Source organism: Coenobita brevimanus, chromosome 66, assembly GCF_032717465.1.
Source record: "Coenobita brevimanus isolate Jiangsu-jjx chromosome 66, ASM3271746v2, whole genome shotgun sequence".
Lineage (NCBI taxonomy): Eukaryota > Metazoa > Arthropoda > Malacostraca > Decapoda > Coenobitidae > Coenobita > Coenobita brevimanus.
The window spans coordinates 5,604,898-5,631,232 of NC_137019.1; the positions used below are offsets into that span (position 1 = coordinate 5,604,898).

At 38.5% G+C, this 26,335-nt stretch overlaps 2 protein-coding genes across 2 annotated transcripts in view; one reads left to right on the forward strand and one right to left on the reverse strand.

The window, feature by feature from the left end:
- The window catches only part of LOC145405377 (sodium-dependent phosphate transport protein 2B-like), a 74,005-nt gene extending 63,245 nt beyond the window's left edge, over positions 1-10,760 (forward strand). The window contains exons 4-12 of the mRNA XM_080276784.1: positions 3,633-3,761; positions 5,241-5,326; positions 5,859-5,964; positions 6,545-6,660; positions 7,196-7,502; positions 8,071-8,223; positions 8,495-8,619; positions 9,732-9,921; positions 10,395-10,760. Coding sequence (XP_080132910.1) covers positions 3,633-3,761; positions 5,241-5,326; positions 5,859-5,964; positions 6,545-6,660; positions 7,196-7,502; positions 8,071-8,223; positions 8,495-8,619; positions 9,732-9,921; positions 10,395-10,693 — 1,511 coding nt within the window. The 3' untranslated portion in view covers positions 10,694-10,760. The remainder of the gene's footprint in view (positions 1-3,632; positions 3,762-5,240; positions 5,327-5,858; positions 5,965-6,544; positions 6,661-7,195; positions 7,503-8,070; positions 8,224-8,494; positions 8,620-9,731; positions 9,922-10,394) is intronic.
- A 13,544-nt stretch (positions 10,761-24,304) lies between these two features.
- Positions 24,305-26,335, reverse strand: part of LOC145405265 (tyrosine-protein kinase transmembrane receptor Ror-like) — a 61,445-nt gene continuing 59,414 nt past the window's right edge. The window contains exon 17 of the mRNA XM_080276681.1: positions 24,305-26,099. Coding sequence (XP_080132807.1) covers positions 25,664-26,099 — 436 coding nt within the window. The 3' untranslated portion in view covers positions 24,305-25,663. The remainder of the gene's footprint in view (positions 26,100-26,335) is intronic.

The following is a 26,335-nucleotide window of genomic DNA, read 5'->3' on the forward strand; positions in this document are numbered from 1 at the left end:
AGGAAGAGAGGAGAGCATAGCAATATTCCGGGTTGGTGGGGTGCTGCTAGCATTCCCAGGCTGGCATGAGATACCCGTAAAGGGCAAATAGTAATACGGTATGCAGAATGGTCACCTATCCGGGTCAGAGGTGAAGTTACGTGCCCTTGTGTACGAATCTCCGCTCTCAGCACTTATAACTGGATATTTCGGACTACATTATTACACTTGATTTTCGTTTCCATCTTATCCGTTTTCAGGCCTGCAAAGTCTCACGTATTTTGCGGGTCTCACACATTTGGAATGATATTCCCACACTCCCGCGAGCCCTGTGTGTTATCACGCATTCACGTTACTGTTGCGCCCTAAAAAATTAAAGTTTTGCCGTTTTAGCGCAAATGTTTCCTCAGTTGAATTCTTCATCAACAGGTATCCATTTTTTTTTTTTTTTTTTTTTTAAGCATGAACCTGTGAGATCATGATGAATTTGTGGCATACAAGACATAACCTGCTTTACCACCCGCAGTTCTTAAGTCGACTACTGTAACTGAAACAAATGGTCAAAACTACTTGAGAATGGATGTTATCTGGGACCACCTCTCAAAGGTGAAAGACATTTCAGGGAATCTGAAATTCCCTATAATGTCCAGAGTTACTAAGTTGGTACTGACCATACCCCATAACAATACTGATGCTGAAAGTGCTCAGTATGATAGGCAAGAACACAGTGAATAGCAAATCAGATCTGGCACCTGAGGGCACATTGTCTTCAATAATAACATGCAAAGTCAATCAGTTCTTTGAAGCGCCTTGCTATGAGTTCCAATCAAGCAAGAATATGTTATATAATACCAAGAAAGCAACTTGGGAGAACAACAATGCTTATAAGAATTGAATTGTCGCTCACCTTGGTTCCTCCTATTTTTAATTCTAGTCTTGCTACAGCTTGCTTGGCCATTGTATCCTGCTCTTCCAATAATACAAACAAGGATGCTTGGCTGATTAACTGATAACCTTCCTAGTGTTTGCAGTAGTGCAGTGGTACTCATTTCCCTGACCGATGAGCCAAATCAAACCTTCAGCCATAATGAAACTGAACAGTTCCATGGATGGAAAGTTGGAAACATTCTCAAAGTGATTCTTTATGAAGAGTAAGTTTTATTTCCTAAGAACTGCAACAAAAATATACAAGTAACTGTTGTTTCACTTACAAAATATTACAAGAATAAAACGTTATGCTTAAGAATTGTATTTTTTGCCTCCAATAATTTAATCGGCTGAAACAATGGACCTGAAATTAACAAGTTTTAATGACAAATCTTCAGAAATAGGTAATATTTGGAAATTTCAGATCCAGCAAGGCAACCCCCCAAAAATCCAATTCTCCAGCAAAATTTAACCAATCCTCCAGCAGAGTGGCACAACACCCTTGACAGGTCTAGGGAATTAACGTTAGACGGAAAAAAAATAATAATAATGATGGTAACAATCACTTACCTTTTTCTCTGAAGTACGTATAACGATGGTTTGTGTTCTCATTCATAACTTAAGCTGGATTTGGCTTAGTTGATGTGGTGGGTTTCATATAATGTGATACTTTTAGTTTGACACAAAAATACGACAATGACTCGTGAACCCCCAAGCTTCTCCCTACACGCGGAGTAGCACATTCTCACCTGAATAGGTCCCTACCTTTAATCATGAACAATCGGAATGTTTATATTGGAGTATTAAAAAAACGGTTTGTGTTGTTAGCTCTTTTCATAACAAGATGCTAACACGTTACTCAAAAAATGTTTAGTAACTAGAGTTGTTTGTTTTTACTCAAAGTAAGAGCTATTTCACATTTCATTGGGGTTGCCTACTCACACCAATAAAGTAGTCCACCGCGTCGTGTAAATCGACGATGCTGAGATAAATTCATGGTAATGGTACATATATTCAGTTATCGCGCATGATAATCGCATTAAGCTAATCAAACTAAAGGTCGCAAAGACTTAAAAAAACTGAAAAGAGGTGATAATGTACTGTATTCATAATCTGCGTATTGAAAAACTAATTGACCGATCATTAAAAAAAAAAAAGTCCAGGATTATAATTAAATAGAAAACACCTGCACAGAGTTTTTAAATAGCATTGTTGAATATTTTGTTATATTACGGGAAATTGATGCAGCGAAGATGCTTTGCAGACTTGCAAGTTGCTATGCGGAATGAGCTAATAGTAAAATTTAACCCAGCGGATTCTCAGCGTTCCAGCGACTTCTGTTAGCTTGTAAACTGAATGTCACAGTCGTCTCTAAACAATTTCTCCTTGCAACAGTTTATGGAGTTGAATGTGGAGAGGATATGATTGTATGTCTTTTTTATTTTATTTTTATGTGACTAGCATCCATAACTTAATTATGGACCGTGAATATCTGCGCAATAGTTTTCGTCCTTTTCAGACATTTTATTAGGGACATTTTTGATGCAGTTGATACCCACTTGTGGTAGGAGATGATCATCTACATCCTTGATGTAGTGCTGCCTCCCTCTTTCGTCATCTGTATTATTCCTTTTCCGTGTGTGCCCTCCTCTCTTCGTAATTCTCCCATCTTTCCGTCACTTTTAATTACAGTACTCTCCTTTCCAGGTGGCTTTACAATGAGTGACAAGCTTAATTGTTTCCTGTAAGCCAGGAAACCATTTACAACTCTAGATGGTAACCACATAACCACCTTATATGTGTTCCTTATGTGTCAGCAAGTGGGTTTGTGGACAGTTAATGCCCTTCCTGTAAAACAGCTAACTCAAAGATAAACGGCCATCCCCTGCGGGATTTTGGGGTCTGGCAATAAATAGATAGACAGATGATACCCACTAACTTCATCACCCTGCAATTGCTAAATGGTGAAATGTACCAAATAGACAAGATGAGGAATAGGGAAATGAGCCATACCCTCATTTATTCATGCAGTCAGTTCTCAGCCCCATGCCGCCAACTCTCAAGGATACTGTAATTAGACAGTCGAGAACGAATACTTTTAGAAGTGAACTTAATGCCACATATCTCATTGCATTGTACAGATAAAGGATATTGACGGAGAATTAATATAATGTTCCAAAAATATTGAGTTTGATATGCAGTTCATCACTGAGCGGCCATAGTATATGCTCATAAAGTACCTAAAGTGGAAAGTGTGCCTTCAAGTAAGGCAACATTGAGCATATCTTTGTCAGTCGTCTAGGTGGTTTAATACGAAGTCTTCCAGTTGGACAGTACTGGGACTAAATATCCCTGAGAGACATTAAAAATATTTGTGGAAAGTTTTGAGACTAAATGTGGGTGGGGCCTCCAGTACTTAACAGAGTAGCAAGAAAAACTTTCCAGTAACCACCAAGTCTTCTTCAGGGTCTATCAACTGGTGGCCATAGTGTGATGGCTTCCAGGTGGTGACAGTGGCAATTAAAATCATTTAGTATTAGCCTACGTAGACTAGTTCATTAGCCAATTTGGGGGCTTTTAACAGAGTTCTACATAGTAAATACGTTACCAGTGAGAATCCTGAATGAAATGTAATTTATTGTTACTCTTCTCATATTTGACTAAAATTATGATAACAAATTTTATATACTAATTTCATTTTCATTAAGAGACTTTTTACTTTGCAGCTGATATCCTCAACAATGAGTATGTGAAAAATCCAATAGTGGGTCTGATGATTGGCATTCTTGTTACGGTACTGGTGCAGTCCTCCTCGACATCAACCTCCATAATCGTATCCATGGTTTCTGCTGGCTGTAAGTTACATCACCATCATCATAAGTTACATAATAGGAATAGTTTTCAGTGCAGTGCCATACATCAGTGACACCTCTTGCAATACTTTACCGTACAGTACTGTAATCATTCATCAGTTTTAGCTACTGTGCTGAATTAATGTTTTTGCTCTGACAATGGACACCTTTGGCACTAACATCTGTAAAGGATAGTGTAGGTCTTGTATAGACATTTTTCAATACTGTACTGCATAGTGTAGCCTTTTGAGTGAAGCTGCTGTACTAATAGCATGTAAATGCCACATTCTTTTCCTTCATTACAACTGGACAGCCAAGTAAATGTAAATGAGAGTAAAGTGTTGATGAGTCCATTATGCCTTGTTAATGATAACTTGAATAAATTCTGTACAGCACCAACTTGTATTGCAATGGAACAGCTAGGAGAAGAGGAGTGAGCTTAGGGGACATATGCTGCCCCTCGTGTAATGAGATAGCTATCATACAGTAAATATTGTATCTTGGGTCTGAGCATTAATGCGAAGCTCATCATTCATAAGATTAGTTATATGCTCCAGATGTACTACCAGAATGAAAATGTTGCAAAGTATGGTAGGGTTCTGGAGAGGGACATCTTCTCATGATGGCCCCATTACTGTACAGTGGGGTGGCTCTGCTGCCTGGCTATACAGGTGTCCCTCATTCCCTCCCTCTTCCCTAAAAGGGAAATGGTGGATTGCAGGAAAAGACCATAGTTAGCCTTCAGTCCACCAGAATCATGTCCAAATGACCCAGGGGCCACAGGAACAACAACAGCATGGTAGAAGAGAACAGTAAGTGTAAGGACAAGATATTGGTTTTTGAGAGGGCCATAATACAAACTAATTCTCTACAAGACTAGATGGCATGGAAATGTTGTGTGTGAATGCCTAGTCATTTGCACAGCATCTGAAACAAATATGGTGGCATGTAAGAGGAACTTAGTGATATTTGCAGCAAGAAAAGAGAGTTGTAGGTGCTTTGAAAACAGTGGCAAGAAACAAATATGGGTGTGAGAGCAAAGAACATGTTGCTTGACGGTAAACAGTTTCCAACCCTGGTATAGTTGTAAAGCATAATTAACGTTTGAGACATGTCAAGAATGAGGGTAGTGGACAAAGGTTATCTTGAAGATATGGAGTAACTTGGCAAGATGGACAAGTGAACTCTGACATGATAAGTGGAAAGTGAAGGTGGTTGAGAATAGAAACATGCAATATGGTCTGAGGTGCTTTGTACATATGTAGTAAATGGAAAATATAAGATTGACATGGAGGATGTATGAGCATGAGGTAGCTGGCAGAAGAAACTTATGTCAAAACCCCCATGAAAAAGTAAAGTAAAAGTAGTGGTGTAGGAGGAGGAGGAGGGATCATTCCAAGAAAGTACTGTGAGGATTTTTTTGACTGACAAGCATGTGTTGTACATTTCCTTGTAACTAGATTATCCCATTTTCCTTTACAGTGTTGGAGGTCAGAACTGCAATTCCTATGATTATGGGTTCAAATATTGGAACTTCTGTAACAAACACCATTGTCTCCTTAACACAGGTTAGTATACTGTATTGTTCTCTAAGTACAGTACCGTAAATGAAATGGTAGAGTGTCAGCCTCTGTATGCTGTAATAACCCCTTCAGCCCTAGAATGCCTTTTTCTTTACTGTGACTGACTCAGGCTGATTTTTATAGCAAAGAGATATCTTGCGTTAGAAACAAGTTCATTTAACCTCTTTAGTCTGAAAATTACTTTTTCTTAATTGATCTGGCTTAATCTAAGCAGTTTCATTCAGTTTCTGGAGGATGTTCTAGGCTGAAGGAGTTAATTTCATTTACTTCAGTTTACAGCACTGTAAAAGGAACTTAATGGTACTATATATATACAGGTATATATACAGTATATATATATATATATATATATATGAATAACATGCCCTTATACAAACAGTGGCTGAATGACTGTAGAGTACTGGATTAGAGTTGTATATATGTTTAATACTATATTTTAGATGTGCATAAACCACTTTGGTAATGTAAGTGATAATGTACTGTATTAATCTAAACAGCGTATTATTTCTTCTTTTAGGTTGGTGATAGGAATGAATTTCGTCGAGCCTTTGCTGGAGCCACTGTCCATGATATGTTCAACTGGCTGTCTGTAATTACTCTGCTCATCATTGAATTAGCTACTCGTAAGTGGTTATTAACCCCAGAAAATCATTGTGTGTGAAGCTAATACTAATCTTTTGTCCTGGTCACATGGCCATACCATCTCAGTCCTGCCTCTCTTATTTTCTCTCTTAACCATTCCATTCCTACACTTCTTGCCTTTTTAATTCCTTAACTTTTCCCTCAGTGAAATACCCATAATCCACCTCAGCATCCTCAACTCTGTCCTTTCCAAGAGTCTACCCTCCTCACTCCCAAAATCCACCCTTCAGCTTCAGACATCATAACTGGCCTTATGACTGCATATAACTTGAGTCTTTCATTTCTGTTTACATTTGTATCATGTAGTTTACCACTCCATTGATTTCTCTCCATTTTATATAGGCATTTTTTATGCAGTTGCACATCTGCCTCTGTCCCACCTCTAAATTAGGGCCTACATGGATTTGTCATACCTAGTATATCAACTGTTGAATCAATGAATCTGTGTAACACAAAAAAATTTCCCTAAAACCTCATTGATGTCTTTTAATACACATTTATTTTTAATTCAGTTAACTGTAACAGCTCCATCATGTGTAATTTCATCTACGGTACTTCCAGACCTGTTGGAGATTGTATCAGGGGCCCTGGTAAATGATATAAGTTGGGTTGGTGAAGGTGCCGATGTCAAACTCCTTAAAGTCATCACAGAGCCATTCACCAAGACTATCATTCAGGTAATTTTTTTTTTCTTTTTAAGATTAAGAAACTTGCTTATTTCCTTGGTGTGGCACTGCCTTAGTGATTTCGTATGAATTCTTGAAGAGGAAAATATAATAATATCACTATGAAACTAACACTTGTAAGATTAAAATATTGCCTCACCTCACAGTGCACCGTGTGTAGTAGTGTTACCTCATCGTCTTTGGTCACACTTATAAAATAGGAGTAATTGCTAGCTGTAAAGCTTTTCTAGTTGCTTAACAAAGTGAACCATGAATTGTAGCTATAAATATGTTGTGCTGGTACCTAAGTATAGTGCGCTACATTAATGCTATTGTTGCACATGACAGTTTAAGAGCTGCACTGAATACAGTTGTTTGTAAAGTGACTTAGTGTAGTTTTCTTGTCAACTTACATAAAATTTACTGTCTTACTTCTTTATGAATGCTGCATTACCTTTCTAAATAAGTTTTGCTGATTTCATGAGCTGTGCATGTATGCATTTATTGTACAGCTGATACAATACTGAAGAGGCTTTTCCCCCTGCAGCTGGACAAAACTGTTTATCATGACTGGAGTTCAGGGGGCTGTTTGGAGAATGCAACTTCACTTATCAAGAAATACTGCAAATATAATGAAACCCTTCCCTCCACTGAGTTTCCTCAAACCACTGAGTCAGGATCAGCAACACCAGCCCCATGTCTTGATAATGGAATACCGCATTCTTGTCACTTTCTTTTCTATGAGACAAGTCTGACAGATTCCCAGGTTGGCATCATCCTCCTGATTGCCTCACTCTTTATTCTCTGCTCGGCCCTTATCATCATAGTCAAGACCTTGAACTCCATGATGAAAGGTAAGTAAATCTGTGCAGTATGGTAATTGTTCTGATAACATTAACTCTTGTTATTCACGGTTAACAGATTTCTGATATGTACTTGATGCAGATATTGACTGTAAGTATAGAACAGATAAACTTGTGTATATAATTCATTTGGTTGTTGTCTTTTTTAAACTGACCCCCCTTTTCTCCCACATGTGACCTATACCTATCACATTATGCATCAGTATGAAGGCTAAGATAGTTTGAAGCTGTAAAAGAAGTATTATACAATACATATGTGAGCAAACATGACAAATTCTGGAACATTTGTTGGAAAATGTGATCATACTTCTTAGCACTTAAGTCATGTTTATATTGTATATATAAATTAGCCATGAAAACTTAATTACAGTATCATGCAACCGTGCACTGTTCTTTAAATGATCTAATATATTGCATTGGAGTACTGTACATTTACTTTTTACTTTTCATTAAAAATTCCTTCTCTGCATTACACACTGGTGCTATTACATACAATGCTATTATATTAAACTTCTTGTTATTATAACCATTATATAAAATCCATCTCTTATCTCCACAGGCAAAATGGCCATGATCATCAAGAAGACAATCAATGCTAATATCCCATATCTGCCTTGGCTCACTGGTTACATCGCCCTGCTTGTAGGAGCAGTTATGACATTCCTTGTTCAGTCATCTTCTATCTTCACCTCTACCCTTACGCCACTCATTGGTCAGTATAAAACTGATAAATTGTAGGTTATACTTACTAATATACTGTGTGCATATACTGCTGTATAATAAAGATACAGTATTTTTTACCATCATCGGGCTAATAGCAATCCCCAGAAACAATGGAAGAGAAAACACGAAAGTAGGAGGACTGTCAAACAGCATGCCCAGTGAAATGGGCCATAAAATCATTCACACATGCAACCCAAAAAAGTCTCAGCTCTGCTTCATAAGCTGCTGGCTCCAGCTCACCAGCTTAACTATTTGCACAGGTATTGGTGTGATCACCATTGAGCGATCGTATCCTCTCACCCTGGGAAGCAACATTGGCACAACAACTACTGCTCTTCTGGCGTCCATGGCAGGCGAGGGACCTGGTTTGCAAGATGCCCTCCAGGTTAGCACACACATGGAGATGGTTTTCTTTGCATTGTATTATAGATAAGGATGCTCACCATTCATATTCTTGATGCAGCGACAGACCATATGGTTTCCCATGATTAAACTCATACACACACACACATGACATGAACAGGCAACTCTGATTAACACATTTAGCCATGTTTTACAGGTCCTGGAGGGAAATTGATCTGTAGAACTGAGGCAAACCATTTTTTGTCACTGGAGATATGAACCACCCCCACACAGTTCCTCGTGCAGAAGGCTCTTGAGTGTAGGGTGAGAATGGCACATGAAAATTGTAGTGGATGTGTTTGTGAGTGAGAGAATCCTTCTGTTGTTGACAAAACCTTTACATGGTGCAAATGTGTAACAACACATGAAATGCCATACTGTACTATTGCATCCTCATAAATATACAATTGAGTGTGATTGACCCTAGGTCAAGAGGACTGGTAGGCAAATGCTCTGCTGACCTCACCACTAAGAGGCTCCAAGGGTAAGCTCATAGGCAAAAGACAGATGCCTGGTAGTCCAGTGGTTAGGTTGCTCCAACTGGATGTTACCCAAAGGGTTTATATTTGGGGAGTGGTTAGAGTTTATTGCTGACAAATTGCCACTCAGAAGTGAGGTTCTGATCACCTTTAATGTTTGGCTTGTGGTGTAGCTCTGAGCACCTATATTACTGATTGAGCAGTAAAGGATTGGATGGTGGATGGATAAATGGAATGTTCTTGAATGCCTTGCATTCTTCAAGGTGTGCTAATTGTGACTGTTCCTTATTTGAATTTGTTTTTGTTTGAATTATAACTAGATTTTTTCTAAAAGCAGTTTCACCATCATATATGTGTATTCAGCCTGTGCAAGATAAGATATATTACTATTGCTCACAAGTGGAAGTTGCCTCCATGGTCGAGATGTGTATATCACTACAGTTTTTGGAATAAAAGATTCAGATTACATGCCTTGTAGTCTTCAGTTAGATACAGTAATTTTTTGTTCTCTGATTACATACATCATCATATCCAGGTCAACTGTTGTAGTATGTAACTGTTATTTTTTTTAATACCAAAAATAGTAAATACGTAATGGAATCTTTCACACCTGCAGATTGCGTTTGTTCACCTCTTCTTCAACATCTTTGGAATCCTTATCTTCTATCCGATACCTTTCATGCGCGTCCCTATTCCTCTTGCTAAGAAGTTGGGTGAGACAACAGCCAAATATCGCTGGTTTGCCATCCTGTACCTCATCGTTATGTTCTTCCTTCTCCCAGGCTTTGTCTTCCTTTTGTCTCTAGGTAAGTTGAGTATAGCTTGCTTCTTGTTTGGACATAATGGCCACATTTTCCACTGAACAGTACTTATCCTATGCTATAATTAACTCTTAAACTTCTGAAGGTTTCCTAGTGATGAGTAAAATTGTAAAGAATTAGCCGGAGTAAGAAAGTTAAGTCAACAGCTTATGGTTAAGGGTTAATGAAAACAGTCTCTTAAGACCTTAGGTTTCCCATTAGTGAATAAAATTGTTTGAGATTAGCCAGTAAAACACATAAGTTGTCAGCAGAGTTTTAAGGGTTAATTGTTTGCACCACAGTAGCAGTTTTTTACTGATTTACATCAAGAAGAGTAAAGTGTTTCAGTGTCTCATCTTAGTCTTTTTGATTATAAAGTACTGTATAAATAGTGATCTGGTAAGTACCAGTTCACAGCACTATGTACTGTGTTATCTCAGGATTCATAATGTTTTCATATAATTTTTTTTTTTTTCCAGGTGGGCCAATTGTTCTTGCTGCAGTTGGAATCCCTCTTGTGGTCTTACTTGTTTTTGTCGTAATTGTCAACGTCCTTCAAGCAAAGAAGCCCTCGTTTCTTCCTCGTGTCCTTCGCACATGGGACTGGCTGCCTAAACCTCTTCATTCCCTCCAGCCATATGATGCTTGCTGCCTTTCTCTACCCTGCTGCAAGTCCTGCCGGGAGCCCCAGGAGGAGTCTGAGCTGCACAAAGTGGAAGTAACAAAGGAAACAGGAAAGGAGAACCAGGGTTTTGAGAGTACGGATACTAGGTTTTAATGAGGTTGTGGTATCTAGGTTTTGAAAATTGAAGTTTGTTGGTAACTAAAACTTACTTCTCTTGACTCTGTTTATGTTGAAACTGTCATCATATTAAGTGACTGATTTTACTTCACTGCATTACCTAAACAACCCATGAAGTGGTGAGTGTTGTTCATCTTCAGAAATAACTTTGTCCACACCTGTCACTTGTGCAATAAGTTAGTGTCTTCCCATAGGTTTATGGTGTCCATGTTCCCTTTTTTCATGCCTTTCATGCCACCCACTCATCACTTAGTACTGTACAGATTTTTGGCTTTCATAGTACATCATACTCTTTTGTTTAATTCCATTCATCCATCACTAAGTGCAGTATTACCAACTTAGCAAAGACTTATAAATAGAGACAACTGTTTTCTGTCTCCTTCCTCTCGGATATATTTTCTTCACACCCTCATTCCATATACTGTACAGTACGTATGTAATACTATGCAGAAATATGTTAAAGTATTTTTCATCTCACTCACCATTCTTCTCTATTATGGCCAGTCAGGTGTTCTTCAATGCTGACACTTGCTAAGGTCTTTCAGTAGCATTAGTTGCCTTGCAGATTTCTATATTAGTTTAGTTTCTTGACAGCATTAAAGTTGTCCAGATCTGGCATATATCAGTTTATTATTTATTGTTTTTACATGTGCAACTTTGTCATAGCATTCCAGTTCATATCCATTTCATCCTCACATCACATTTCATAAAACTAATTTCATTGTAATCACCATATTTCATTGTCATTACCATGGTAAGTGCATTCCAGTCAGTGAATGAATCTTGATTTGTTGTTGCTCTAAAATAGTTTAACTCATAAGTATGATACTTGTTTTAGATTTTTAATACTAAAGTAATTGTATATACACAGTATATCCTATTGAGACCTGGAATTTTCCCTACAGCTAAATACCTGTAAAACTGTCTGATGGTAGACTGAATAAAATGATAAAGTTGAACAGGGATCTTAGTGGGATATATACCTGTACTGGGTACCTGTATATATAATCACAAAAGCACTTTATACCAAAGAAATTTATTACCTGTGTTTTAAAACTGTTATTCACTTGGATACATTTTTGATTGTGTGGGTAATGTACTTAGCGAAATTTATTTTAAAAGTATCAGTATGCTTTGACATCTCATGATGGCTAATTTATTTTTGTGAAAATGTTTATTTCAAATCTCATAGATATGATTAAATAATACCATATCTCAAATAACTGTAAATTATAAAACACAAATTTATTTCTGTGCCTACCATATCATGCACATTCATACAGTATGCACAGTACTGGTTGCCTGCACTGAATTTTTGAAAAATCCATTTTTGTCTAGTCGAGCATAGTAGGCTATGATGCTAGTAGTTCATTGCAGAGGTTAACCAACAACATTACAGTACTTGAAAGTGTAACATTAGCAGACTTATCCACAGTTTGATTGCTCAGTCTGTATACTTTATTGTGAAAGTTCGCTACAACTGACTATGCTGTACATAACCTTTGATTCAGAAGCAAGATGAAGGAAATGACACTGTATCATGTACTCATCAGGTGTTAGAATTTTCTGCTATATAGCAATATCAAGGATCAAATGTGAGTACTTTGGAGCAAATGAATGATGTAAACACAGTGTAAGGTCATTTATACAGTATATCTGCCATCATCAGAACTTCAGAGAATTATATGTACAATACTAATATTAATCCAAGTGTATCAAGTGCTTTGGTTAACCCCTAGGCTGCGGTGGTCCTAAACACTTCCTATGTCCGTGGTGCAGGATAACTGGTTAAAAAAATTGTATTTTCATCATGTGTTTTGATCCCTTTTCCCTAACCAAACATGATAACATTTTAGTCAAAGTTTACACTCCACAATGATGATTCGCCATCCACTCGTCAAGCATAAACACACAGTAGGCGCAAAAAATGACCAAAAAGTTCACAATATTTCACATGTCTCCTCCGGAATGCACAATGAGGTCTACCGATAGGATTTCCGGAATGCTGTGCGCAACTGAGGGGTTAATGAACATTACTCTTATGAACTTTATCAATATGTTTGCATTCTGTATATAATATACATAGTTCCTGTATATATGATTTATTAGTGTGAAGAAGATCAAATACATATTGAAGATTATAATCGTAGAAATGTACCGTAAATGATTTGTGTCTTCCATTGTACTGTACTTTAACGTTGCTGAGTTAGCTAAAATTATTGGAGAATCAGCAGTTAGTGAGACTGCTATGGCAGGTGTATATTAGATATAAAAGATGATACGTTCAGCTAACTTAACCCAAATTACTCACACAGCCCTAGAATGTGCTAATACACTGTAACATTATAATGTTCTATACCTCAGTCAGATTGCTCCTCTTAGAGCAGTTTTATGTATTAGAAGATATGCAGTGTGCAGTATGGTATTTAGTGTTCAGTATTGCCCTAACGCAATTTCTGATGTTTACATGTTGTGGGGAGATCTAGAGCAATAAAATTGTAGGGGACAAGAATCAAGAAGTCACCTAATTTACAATAACTCTCCCTCCTGTGCCTTTGAATGATAGAAGTTGCTTGCAACTTTGATTTCTTTTCATTGTAGTTGCCTTTTCTGATGCAAGGAATACACGGGTAGTATTTTTTTTTTTCCTCGCCCCTCTCCCCAGGGTACAAGTTCATGCTCAGTCATCTTTAAGCAATACAAGTACTGTGCTAATTAGTATTTCTAATTGAATGGATTGTAAAATTTATAAATACCCTGATCCCTTGGTTATCGTGTATGATTAGTACCAAACATGGCACATGATAATGGAATTGCACGATGACGAAAACACAGAACCTATGGGATTTATTCTAAGCAGTATGAGGCATCCAAAGTGCAAGCCTAAATTTTCCCATTTATGACAATTTAAACCCACCAAACAAATACATCCTGTTATAGTAAGCACCAGAAACACATAGGCATGGTTAGGTTAATGGAAATGATGAAAAGAACATAATAAGGAAGAAACACTTCAAGAAACTTGAGATGGAATTACGATTAAGGGTTTCAAGGCTAGGAGGTGGAGAGTTAATGGTCTCTACCACCTGGGACTAACTCCTCAAGTAGGGCCTCATCTTTGAATCCCTGAAAGCCATCAGAAATCACAGACACTGCATCATTATTGTTGGCAGAAACCAGCTGAGGCGCACGACAACAATGTTTTTGAGCTAAAAATGCACCATAATGACAGGAGTGTAGATTTTCATCTCACACTGATAAAGAAAACTGCTATAACTAAGTGTGCTGTAACCAAGGGATCACTGTACTATAATAGCTTTCTTTCAGAAATTAATAAATTAAACATTACTGATCTAGAATTAAGTTTGTTGGTGTATGTTGCTGCATAGCTACAGGAAGCTGAATAGTACTTTTATGTCCTGTAAACACTGATCCATGTCAAACTTTTAGCTGATCTATGTCAGTTTATCTTCAATATTATCCTGTGCATAATTTGCATAAGTGCCAATGAGAGTGTTGCTCTGACACTGTAATGTGTACATAAACTTGACACAGACAATTGTCAAGAGGCATTTTATATTTTGATGTACATTTTTGTCAATAAGTAGATTGGTGTATATAGTAATGTAGTATCACTAATTTTAGTATGATATATCTGATGAACTGATTCTTGATTAAATAAATTCAGCCACTAACTAAGTGTGTCCCAAACCACGTGATTTTTAGGTTTACTGTCAAACTTTAATCTTTGTAAACTATAATACAAATGTTTCTGTTTTCATTGATGCATCTTGAATGTTTATATTGCTACCATTGTTTTTTTTTAGTACACATGTATGTTGTTTATTGCCAGGTTATTTTATTCAGCTTGCAGAAAAGCATACCAGTCAAAGGTTATAAAATATTATGAATCCTTCCATGTCAGAATGAGGAATGTGTGTTAAACTTGTTAGCTTCTTGTGTGGGAGATGTTATGTTTCAGGTCTCTGCAATAAGACTGATACTGATAAAGGAGAAAGCATGTAAAATCTGAAAGCTATTTTTAGTTTTCACGGATCTGGAATGTGACAAAGTGAAAAAAGAGGGATTTTGTAAGGTGTGGCATAAGGGTGGTGTGGTGAGGGCATGAACGTTAGAGTGACTCAAGAATGAATGGTGGTCAGAGCTATCAAGGTGTTGATATGAAAATGACAAATGTGTTCAGAGGCTGCAAGAGTATGCACTAATGTATGAATGTGAGACTGGTACAGTACAACATGTGAACAGTGAGGGCAATAAAACTGGAACTGTTGAGGAATCCAGGTATGTGCAGTATACATTGGGAGTAAATGATTGGAAGTAAGAAACTAAAAAGCAGTATGCTTGTCTGGTAATGGTTATATAGGGGGATAGTTTTTTGACACGTGAGATTTATTGATAAGGAAAAGAAACTTATTTATCTTGGTAATCAGTAAAACTATACTGGATGGGTACAACCACCATAGTAGGCAGGCTTGCTGTTTGAGATGAAACATATAATGTTCCCCTCATAAAATTGCCCCTATCTAGCAGCAGTGGAGCAATTGGTCATGACAGTGGCTGGACTGATCCAGAGCAAAGAATGTTAAGACTCAGGCTACAATAATCAAGAGATCTTGGGAAACTTAGATTTCTTGGAACTGACATGTACATCTTGATACTGGCTAGTGAGGTAAATGTATCAGTACTAAATGAGCTGAGAAATTTGAATTAGGATATTACAGTTCATGGTGACATCAAAAGACCATGGTCAGGCATTCACAGAATTGTTTGATGGGCTACATTGAGCCACAGAATGCAACCATCATCCACTCACTTGATGCAGTGCTGTCTACTTCTTAGGTGACTCTGTGCTGAGTGACAGATCTAATTGTTTCCTGTAATCCAGGACACCACTCACAATGCTGGGTGGTAACACATAACTAACTACAGTATTAGGATGATGTGGAGCCTACTATGGTGCCCCTATTAACTAAGTGGAGAGATGCAATTGTTGCGTACATCTAGGAACCACACCTCTGCACACTTCCTCCTGTCTTTCTGTGGCGAGGCACTGTCCACCATAAGGGAACATTGGTTCATTGCATGTGACATCCTTGCAAGGGTGACTGCTTGCCGATGGTTGATGGGTCTGCTTGCCAAGAAAGACTGGGATTACTCTTCTACTACAAAGCAAAGAATGAATGGGGCAAAGAAGTTTCAGTCAATAGGAATTAAGCATAGAACTCCAAAATATTTGTTTAGTAAATAATGAAAGTGTAGAACATCAAATCATTAAACAAAATAAGATAAAACATGAAGATACTCTTGGCATATGCCTCAGCATCAGCCCATGAAAAAATGAAGACTAATGAAGAGGCAGAAGAAAGCAGAAAATGCATTTGGTATGTACGAAACTGCAAAATAATGAAAGATATCTCATTGTAACCAGTAAAGCACAGCAAGTAAAAAATGTAATTACAGTAAATGAAGCAAGTTTAAGAAGCAATCACACAAACAGCACAGTGAAATTTTCTGGCTGAGGTGGAGAATGCAACAAAATTATGTTTCCTAGTTCGCCAAAAGTGTGTGCAGCTGAGGGTAGATGCAGATGACATGTAATGGTAATGATAACTGTCACTCCCCATATCATCCCCTCTGGGATCTGGAGGGCCTACATCATGAGAGAGCTCAAGGATAAGTTATGATAGTCCAAATCAGTGCAGCCAGAGGAGACCATCCTATGCCTTTGGCAGCACTGTACAGTATATAACAGAAAAACTTCCAGCCACCACCTCCATTACAAATATGGCACAGAAGATCTATCAGAACAGTCAAGGAGACAACACTGAAGTAGGAGGGATCTCCAAATAAGAGGGAATGTGATCATTTGGACAAGTAAACATCATACGACAGGAGTGGAATAAAAAATAAAAAAATAAAAAGTAAGATGAATAAATATATTCAAAAGTTTAACATGAACAAAATTAGAGAAAATTTATTAAATGAAGGAAGAAATAAATTATGATAGTCCAAATCAATGCAGCCAGAGGAGACCACCCTATGCCATTGGTGGCACTGTATAAGAGTATAACAGAAAAACTTCCAGCCACCACCTCCATTAGAAACAAGATGTATTAGCACTAATAGAGCAGTCAAGGAAGCAACACTTGAAGTAGGAGGGATCTCCAAAGAAGAGGGAATGTGATTATTTGGACAAGAAGACATCATATAACAGCAGTGGATTTAAAAAAAAAAAAAAGGAATCAAAAGAAAGATGAATAAAGATATTCAAGAGTTTAACAAGAACAAAACTGAAGAATGTTTAAGGAACGAAGGAAGAAATAAACAGGAAAAAAAAAAAAGTCCGACAGAAACTAAATATGGCAAGACCACTCTATAACGGACTAATTGGGGCCTAAGCCATTCCGAAAAATGTGAAATTCTGATAAAAGCGACATCATGACTTCCCCCTGCTAACCCGGACTTTTTCCAATGTATTAGACATTAGTCCGGATCGCACCAACGGTTTTTAAACTGCTTTCACTACCATTGCAGTACTGTACTGTATTATATCGTCACTACAGTAATGAAATGGTATAATATGTATAATAAAACTGTACTGTACACTGATAACACTGGTTTACAAAAAATTTGAGGCAAGCATGAAATTAGGTGTTCTAACCTAATTTTGGGGTGCTGATTTCAGATTTGAAATCCGTTTTCACTCATCACCACTAGTTTTTTAGATATATGTGTATACATGTATGTACATGTATACATATAGGTCTAGACCCAAAATATTCACCAAAAATCCATTTACCATCCTATTTTTTTGAGACTTGGTTTAAAACCCGTGCCACAACAAGCTCAAACATGTCAAGCACTACACGCAGAAGGACTGGGGGTTTAGGAGCACTTTCATGCCTGGGAAACACAGTGCCCAAGAAAATCCTCTAGTGGACAAGAACAAGATGCTTCTTCCCTCTCTTCATATCAAGCTTGGCCTTATGAAGAATTTCGTGAAGGCCATGGACAAGGATGGCGTTGCCTTCCAACACCTGTGCACTCTGTTCCCAGCTCACAGTTCTGCTAAGCCCAAGGAGGGCATCTTCATTGGACCTCAGATTCGGGAGGTGCTGAAGGATGAGGTATTCGAGGGGAAGCTCACCTTGAAGGAATTGAGAGCATGGGAAACATTTAAGGTAGTCTGCCATGGCTTCCTTGGTAACACACGGGCACTAGATTACCAAGAGGATGTCGAGAAGTTGTTGCAGGCTTATCAGGATATGAGGTGCCAAATGTCTCTCAAGATTCACTTTTTCCACTCCCACCTCAACTTCTTCCCCCAAAACCTTGGAGCAGTAAGTGACGAACATGGGGAAAGGTTCCACCAAGATATTACTAAGATGGAGAGCAACTACCAAAGCAAGTGGAACCCCAGCATGATGGGGGACTTCTGCTGGATGCTCCTGCACGACATCCCGGAGGCAAAGTATACCAGATCGTCCAAAAAAAAAAACTCACTTCTGACTGTCTGTAGTACTATGGTGTGTATATATGCTTATATCCAAGTAATGGTAATATTTAGTTCTGTCAGTGTTCTGTGTCTGTTTTGTTTCATTCTGTAATATGCCATTTTAATATATGAAATAAACTCATTATATTATAAATGTATGCATTATAATAAAAAAAGGAATATGTGAAAACAAAAAAACTATAGGTGACAGAGCAAAACTGTTTAGAAATTTGAATTAAGCATATCAAAATTAGTCAAAAACACCTATTCACATGCTAGCCTCAGATTTTTTTTTTTCCCGGTAAACCAGTATAATCACGTCTTTTAGTTACCTTCTTGTGGTGAACATAGGTGAAGTAGTCAGGCAGTCCGCACTGCTTCTGGCTTTATCAGACTTTTTCTGATATATAGGAATTTAATCCGGTAGCTCCTCGATTCCGATAAAAGCGAATTCCAGTCGACTGAAGTCCGTTACATCGAGGTTTTACTGTACTACATGTGAGACTGGAACAGAGGCAATGAACAACAAAAATAAACAAAGTACAAATAAAATTTTAGTCAGTTTCATGACCAGGGTCTTTTCACAATGACGAAATGGTGGACACGGTGCTCTCCAAAATTATAACAGAAGACATACTGAACATTTTGTTAGGATAATGGGATAAGGCAGTAAATAAAAACTAGCAACACTGTTTAAAATATTACATCAGAACTGAAAAATCTAACTATTATGCTGCTTCACAAGAGTGCCATCAGTGTCATAGCACTATTACACAAGTTATCTCTCTGTGTTGTTGTTCTTGTTGTTGATCCAACCCCAAGCTCATTTGAATGTGAACCAACTGACTCCAGGCTGAACTTGTCTTCTCCCACAGTCCACCAACCTCCTAGAAAAGGATAGGGAAGGAGTCGAGGGATGTTTGTATAATGTGCCACCACAGGAGGGCATCCCTCAGCAGCACCCCTCTGTGGTGCACTTAATTTTTAATTCTCTGTAGTGTACAAACTGAAGATAAAAAACTAACACTGCCATACAGAATTAGTTGTATACAGTACTGTACTTGAAGAGAGCTGAAGTAATGGGCAGAGATGTTGATTGGAAACAAAAAGGTTTCCAGTAGAGTGGCTGCAAGTGGTAGTTTGAGGGGGGGGTGGAACATACCATTTGTGGTGGTGTTTTGCACTTATGTGGTCCAACCTTGTTCAACAGATGCTTCCTCAATACCCTTGAAACAGGACAGTATATATTCCCAGAATTGCTATTCCAAGGTTCATTTCCCTTGTTAATGGGAAGAAGCAACAAGTTCGAGAATTCTACCCACAAGAAAGGTCTTACTATCTGTGACACTGAGCTAATGTTAAGCAACTTTTATTGCTATTTGCTCTAGACTGACACCATTCATCCATTCACTCATCACCCAGACCAGTATTGCCCCATCAGATGAGCAGGAGCCTGGTTCTACTTACCTATCTCTCTATAACCAGATGCCATAATCCTATAAAGGGTGTCTCTTTGACTACGAGCTGGTTTTATGGGGGGGGGGGGCACTTGGGTAATGTGATGAGTAAGGATGGAAGTTTGGAGGGTGAAGTACTTGAAAGGGTACAACAAGGAAGAGATGTTGCTGGTTCCTTGAAAGCAGTGACGAGAAACAGGGAAGTGAGCATGGAAGTGAAAAAGTTACTACATGACAGTATTGTGATACCAACTCTAACGTATGGAAGTGAAGCTTGGACGTTGTTGGAGGGACACAAGTCAAGAGTGACAGCAGTGGAAATGAGTTATTTTGAAAGGAGCCTGTGGAGTCACATGGAGAGACAGACTGACAAATGAGGATGTAAAGGAGCGTTGTGGTGTGGATGTGGATGCGATAGGAAGCGTTAGGAGAAATACAATGAGGTGGTTTGCCCACGTGGAGAGGATGGAGAGTGAGAGACTGATGAGGAGAGTGTATGTGAGTGAGGTGGAGGAGGAGAGAGGGAGGGAGAGGCCAGGGATGAGATGGAGGGATGGAGTGGAGAGGTATATGAGAGAGGGGGGTGTGAGTTGGGAGAAGGGCAGTGAAATTGTGGGGTACAGGGCTGCGTGGAGGCAATTTGTTTGTGGCCACCCCGTATGGGATTAAGGTGTCTGGCAATAGATAAATACTGTAGATAGATAGACTAACCCTCCGCCAGCCCACTTGTCGACAAATAGGGAACAGGAATAGGTTGGTTATATGGTCACCATCCAGCATTGTAAATGGTTTCCTGGCTAACAGGAAACCATTAGGCATGTCACTTAATGTAAAACCACCTGAAAAGGAAAGAAGAGTAATTAAAAGTAAGAGAAAAGATGGGAACAATAAGAAGGGAGGAGGGCAGACACAGAAAAACAATAATAACGGTGAAGGAAGAATTAGGCTGTGCTACATCAAGTGAGTGGATGATAGTCACCATAACCTACCACAGTTCTACGGTACATTATTCAGTTCAAACACTTAAGGCAAAGGGGACTAGTTGCTCACCTCTTCATGACATTACATGAGTAATAAACCCCAACTATCCCTTGGAATTAGATCCTTGTGGGCCACATCTAGCTGGAGTGCCTTAATGCACTAGATCAAGAATCTTTAAATTACATGAGGGCAACAGTGCTAATGAACAACATCCGTGCACAGCATAAAGGCCCACTCTGATCTTCCTGCATGCTACAAGATCTGTCCCATAAAGAGAAAATACTCAAGAACATCATGGGATAATGACATCAACCTGTTGTATTGAGGGAAAACAATGTGCAATAAGACTTATACAGTACTCACTTCACTTTGTCTTTATTTCCTTCATTCTTTCCTCTTCCTTCTGCCTATGGGTGACTCTACACTGAGTGACAAGCCAAATGGTTTCCTGTACACCAGTAAATAATTTACTACGCTGGGTGGTAACCATATAACCAAATTATGGAGCCTGGTGGTTTAGTGGGTAATTATGGTGCTCCAATCGGATTGAGCCTGTGCAGGTTTATATCCAAGGGGTGGTTGGGGTTTATTGCTCATGTAATGCCACTCAGGGATGAGTGAGGCTGGTCACTCTCATCTTAAATGTCAGGACCAACTTGCCTAGCCCCAGGCTTCTACGCTCTTCATGGGGCAACACATGATTGGATGATATATGATGTATGTATGTAAAATTGCCATCTCCCGATACTGAATGCTGAGGTGTAACAAAATAAAGCTAATCACCAAGTGCTGTGAAAAGGATGTAGAGACATAGCAATGTCTTTTTCTGCTACAGAGCTACGTGAAATAAGCTGCAAAATGACAAAAGTCTTGACCAAGTAAAGGTGAGAAGAACTGCACTCTATGCTTGGGCTTCAACTGTGTACTCATGGCTGAGTTTTCTGCCTAAAAATGATGTGTGCACCCTTAATTTCTAAACTTGTACTTATCCATACACTAGTTACTAAAAATTAACATGGAAAAGAAAGAAAAGTAAGTACAGTATCATTGTCTTGTATATTTACCACATGCTTGCATGTACAAAATGACTTTTGTGGTATTCTTAAAAATGATTGGTTATGATTATAAATAGCATAATCTACAGAACTATTTACACTTTCTTAAATTATTAATAAAGATCTTAAGACCAGTCAGATGACTTACATGACTGATAATAAAAAAAAATTATAGTGGTTACCTATAACATTTTCCTTACATTCCATTTACAAACTAATTCCAATGATTCTATCATACATATATATATATATAAAACCAATAAGTTTCTGATCCATAAATTTTCAGGCTAAATTCCTATTATGCATTCACGCATTAAAGCCAATATTCATGGGATTCTGCAGCACCTACTGGTCTTACTTGCCAAGATTTATAATGTTCACAATGACTTCAATATAATAGTTAAACACTTAAAAAGTCTGGTAGTTTTAACATAATAGAAAATGCAGCATCATGTGACTTGATACCTTGTACAGCATAGGACAATGACTCCTGACTTTCATGTGTACCACCAATTAGGAACTGGGAACTTATGACTAAAAAAAACAGGCTTACATCTTACACCTCAAGTTCCAAACAATTTGCAATTTTTTATGATAACTTTGCTATCTGGTTGCCAAAATGAGAGAACAATTCCTTAATTTAGTCAACAGAACATAAGAGGTGCTATCCAAAATTCTTTGGACTGAGATCACGACTCTTAAATGGGTTGTAGTGGCACAAAGCACTTCTAAAGTGGCAGTACTAAAATGCACTGTAAGTCAGTGTGCCATGCGAAGCGGAGCTACGTGGACGTGGGGATTAATGACATTCGTTTGTTTTCTGTTGTGCACATCATCAGGTGATTTTCGAGATGAATATAAAAAAGGAACAGGAAATTTGCATCAAATTTTGTGCAAATCTCGGGAAAAGTGCAACAAAGACCTTGGCAATGATTCAACAAGTGTTTGGTGAGCAGTCTCTTGGTCAGACAGCCTCACCAAGACCCAAAAAGGCCAGACAGGAGAAAAGCAATGTCAAGAGCATGCTGATCATTTTCTTTGACATCAAGGGGATTGTCCACAAAGAATTCGTCCCAGCTGGCCAAACTGTCAATTTCAACTTTTACTGTGACGTTTTGGGGTGACTATGTGAAGATGCCAGAAGGCAATGCCCCGACCTCTGGTGAGACAACAACTGGCTGCTTCACCATGACAACATTCCGGCTCACAATACGCCCAACACCCAGCAGTTCTTGGCCAAGAACAACATGGCTAATGTCTCCCCCCCCCCCTCCTCACTCACCAGATTTGGCCCTGTGTGACTTCTTTCTGTTCCCAAAAATGAAGATCAAGCTGAAAGGGCATCGTTTTGCTACCACCATGGACATCTAGAAAGAATAGCCACTGGTGCTCAACATTCATCAAAAGGGACTTTCAGGGAGTGTTCAAGCAATGGAGCAAGCACTGGGACCGGTGTATCAATGCGCTGGGAAACTACTACAAGGGTGATGACGGCCAATAGGGGCTACAGTGAGTTTTCAGTTTTACATAGCATTAGTCCGGAAAATTTTGGATAGCACTCATAATTATGAGCAGCATTCATCACTTGCTCCTATTCTATTCTTTGTTACTGTCTGACAGTTTTCCCTTACAGACAGTCCTCAGGATGAATGGGTTTAAGTACGGTACGATAATTCAGAATAAATGTCCGGGTACCTTCCAAGTTAGGCAGCAACATGAGTAAGCAAGCATATGTTATGTGATAACTGAACCCATGCCTGGTGGTTTGTGGGTTATGATGCTCCAGCTAGAGGAGGCTTATACAGGTTCAAGTCCTGAGTAAGGATCAGGTTTACTGCAAACATAATGCCACTTAGTGGCTAGTAATTTGCCACCCTCACCTTAAAAGTCTGGACTAAGTAACCTAACCCCAGACCCCTATGCTCCTGTTGGAGCAATAAAGGATTGGATATTGGATTTGAAGTATAATACCTGTTTCATGCTTTCTATTAGCTTCTTCAAACTTCACAAACCACACTCAACAACAAATTAAAGCACTGTACCTAATAAACCATAAATACAACAGGGCTACCAGTATTCTGAATTCTCATTCATAATGAGATGTAAGTTCTATAGCTTTAAGTTCCACTGTTGCTATTTGGTGGTATTCATCAGGCAAGAGGTCAGTTCCTCACTATCTTTACCACAGGCAACTGAAGTTGGCAGACAGAGAGAAAAAGTGAGACAAGAAAATTCACAGCACTCAGAACTCTCACACTACAAAATAATCACATCATGAACTGTATAAGAGATACAGCACTGGAAACTGATTGTATTAACCACATCTGTTGATTCTCCTCCATAAATGTTGCCCTGCCTTCATTGGCTCATTTGGCCTTACTAGCATAATAGTTATCTTGATTAATTTCTAAAACTTAATATACATCTCATGATTTAAACAAATCTAAATTCATTGGTGAACTTTTTCACTAATTATAAGGAAGGCTTGTGAAATACAATTCTATATGTACTTGCAAAATTCTTTAAATAACAGTTTATATGACAAACATACCACATATATAACGGATGTAGTTATATGCCACAATGCTGACTATGGCAAAAGAAGGCTATCACAACAGTCTGGAGATGAAAACTCTGTGATATAATCTATGTGACTGGAATGCCCTGCTTTATTCCATAAGCTGATCGAGTAGAAATTAACTAATTTGCATCAATTCCCTATACTGTATATCATAATCACATAAATTATTTGCACTTCACTGTTAATATAGCAATGTTCAACTAGCTTTTGTGCACTTCAAAATACCGGTAATTCAGACTCAACATTCATACTATCTCTACAGTACAGTATATAAAAGCAAGAAAGTAAACAAGTGGAACACACTGCTCAACCTTTTCTCTCTGTCCTATTGTGTGACTATTTCTTTGTAGAATAACTGGTTGGCAATATCATACTGTATCTATCTTCATTAGATATATTGGGCTAAGAGGTCACAGCTGGGGTTAAATGCAGAAAATTTTGTAATCAGCACATTAATATGGAGGGACCACAAGTCACTCATATCCATTTGTAACTTTACCAAGAATTCATATACTTTCTGTTAAATTAGCTAAAACAAGGTAAAGTGAGAAAAATATCACATTAACACTTACTGCATATAAGCAAATATGTTGACTTCATGACAACAATGTCAAGCAAAGTGCATATGGCAATAGCATGGGCATCAAAAATAAGTTATTTGATAAAGCTCGTCACATTTGTGCTAGGCATAAAAATGGTGACCTTTTTTAATGCAGTACATCCCACGCTAACACAAGATATGCAGCAATTTCTTCCAATAATTCATATTGTCACATCTTGCCAATAATAAAAAATATCTTCAACATTTCACTTCATATAGAACAGCAGTTAACTGTAGAATTTTTCAAGATACACCATATTTTTCATCTACAATAAATTCACTGTACACTGCACATAATGATTTTTCTTGTGCATATCTTGGCTTTATGTTCCCAAGAGGGACACAGAAACTCTGGATACGGTACTACAGTATACAGTACTTCAAGAAATGGAGCAATATTTCACATACAACTTAATACTTTTTGTGTGTACATATTCTCACTGATCGGAATTCCTTTTAGTTACTTTCCAACACAATCTGATCATTAGTTTTGAGAGTGCACAAGTTTCTTGATAGTCACGTCCCTACAGCTATGAAACACTCAAAAAATGAAAACATTATTGCAACAGCTTTGGAAGTCCTACAGCTATCACATTACTGTACTTGCTTCCAAAGCATCCAGATTCAACACTGTTAGTTTCTAGAGTATTGTAAGACTCTCAACATTTACTAACATCATACTGGAAATGCAGTGAGATTCACAAACGCTCATGATGCAGTTTGTTCTTGACCACATGTCGATGGCACATAAGCATTTAGAGGTTCGCTAACTGAGTTTCTGTTCCCACATTCAAGGACTGTGGTTGTGCAACTCTCACAGTGACTGGGGACCCACCCATGACATTGCTTCTTTGGGCAAGATAAACTGTTTGTGGATGGCCCAAAGGTGCATTCAGCCTTGGATACAATGCTGGTATCATGCCTGGTGGAGGAACTGGCTGGTATGGTGCTGAATATGCTGGGGAGTGTGGGGGTCCTGGAGGAGGAAAGTGGGGTCCTGCTGGGTTGAAGGGGGGGCGGTGAAGATGAGGCGGATGTGTGTTGGAGGAAAGATTGGTAGAGCCGGTGTTGTTGGAGGGCCCAGTGCTGGAATGTTGGGAACCAGAGTGGCCTGACACACTGCCACTCAGAGTTCCCACCAACCCACCGTTGTCCAGCCCTTGCCATGACCGCAGCCGCCCATGGATCTCTCTGGGAACGGGAATGGAAAAGCTGTTACCATTACTGTTGGTGCTTTTACACAATAGTGGAGAAGGATGCCTTAATATTTTGGCACTAATACAACAGGGAAGTCAGCTACACACACATCGCTTAACTCCCCTTCTATACACCAAAAGGAGGATAGCAAGCTGCAGGAGAAGAGTAACTTCAATATGCAACCTACTAGGTTTACATCTAAAGGAGTCTTGGGCAACAATAACAGCAAC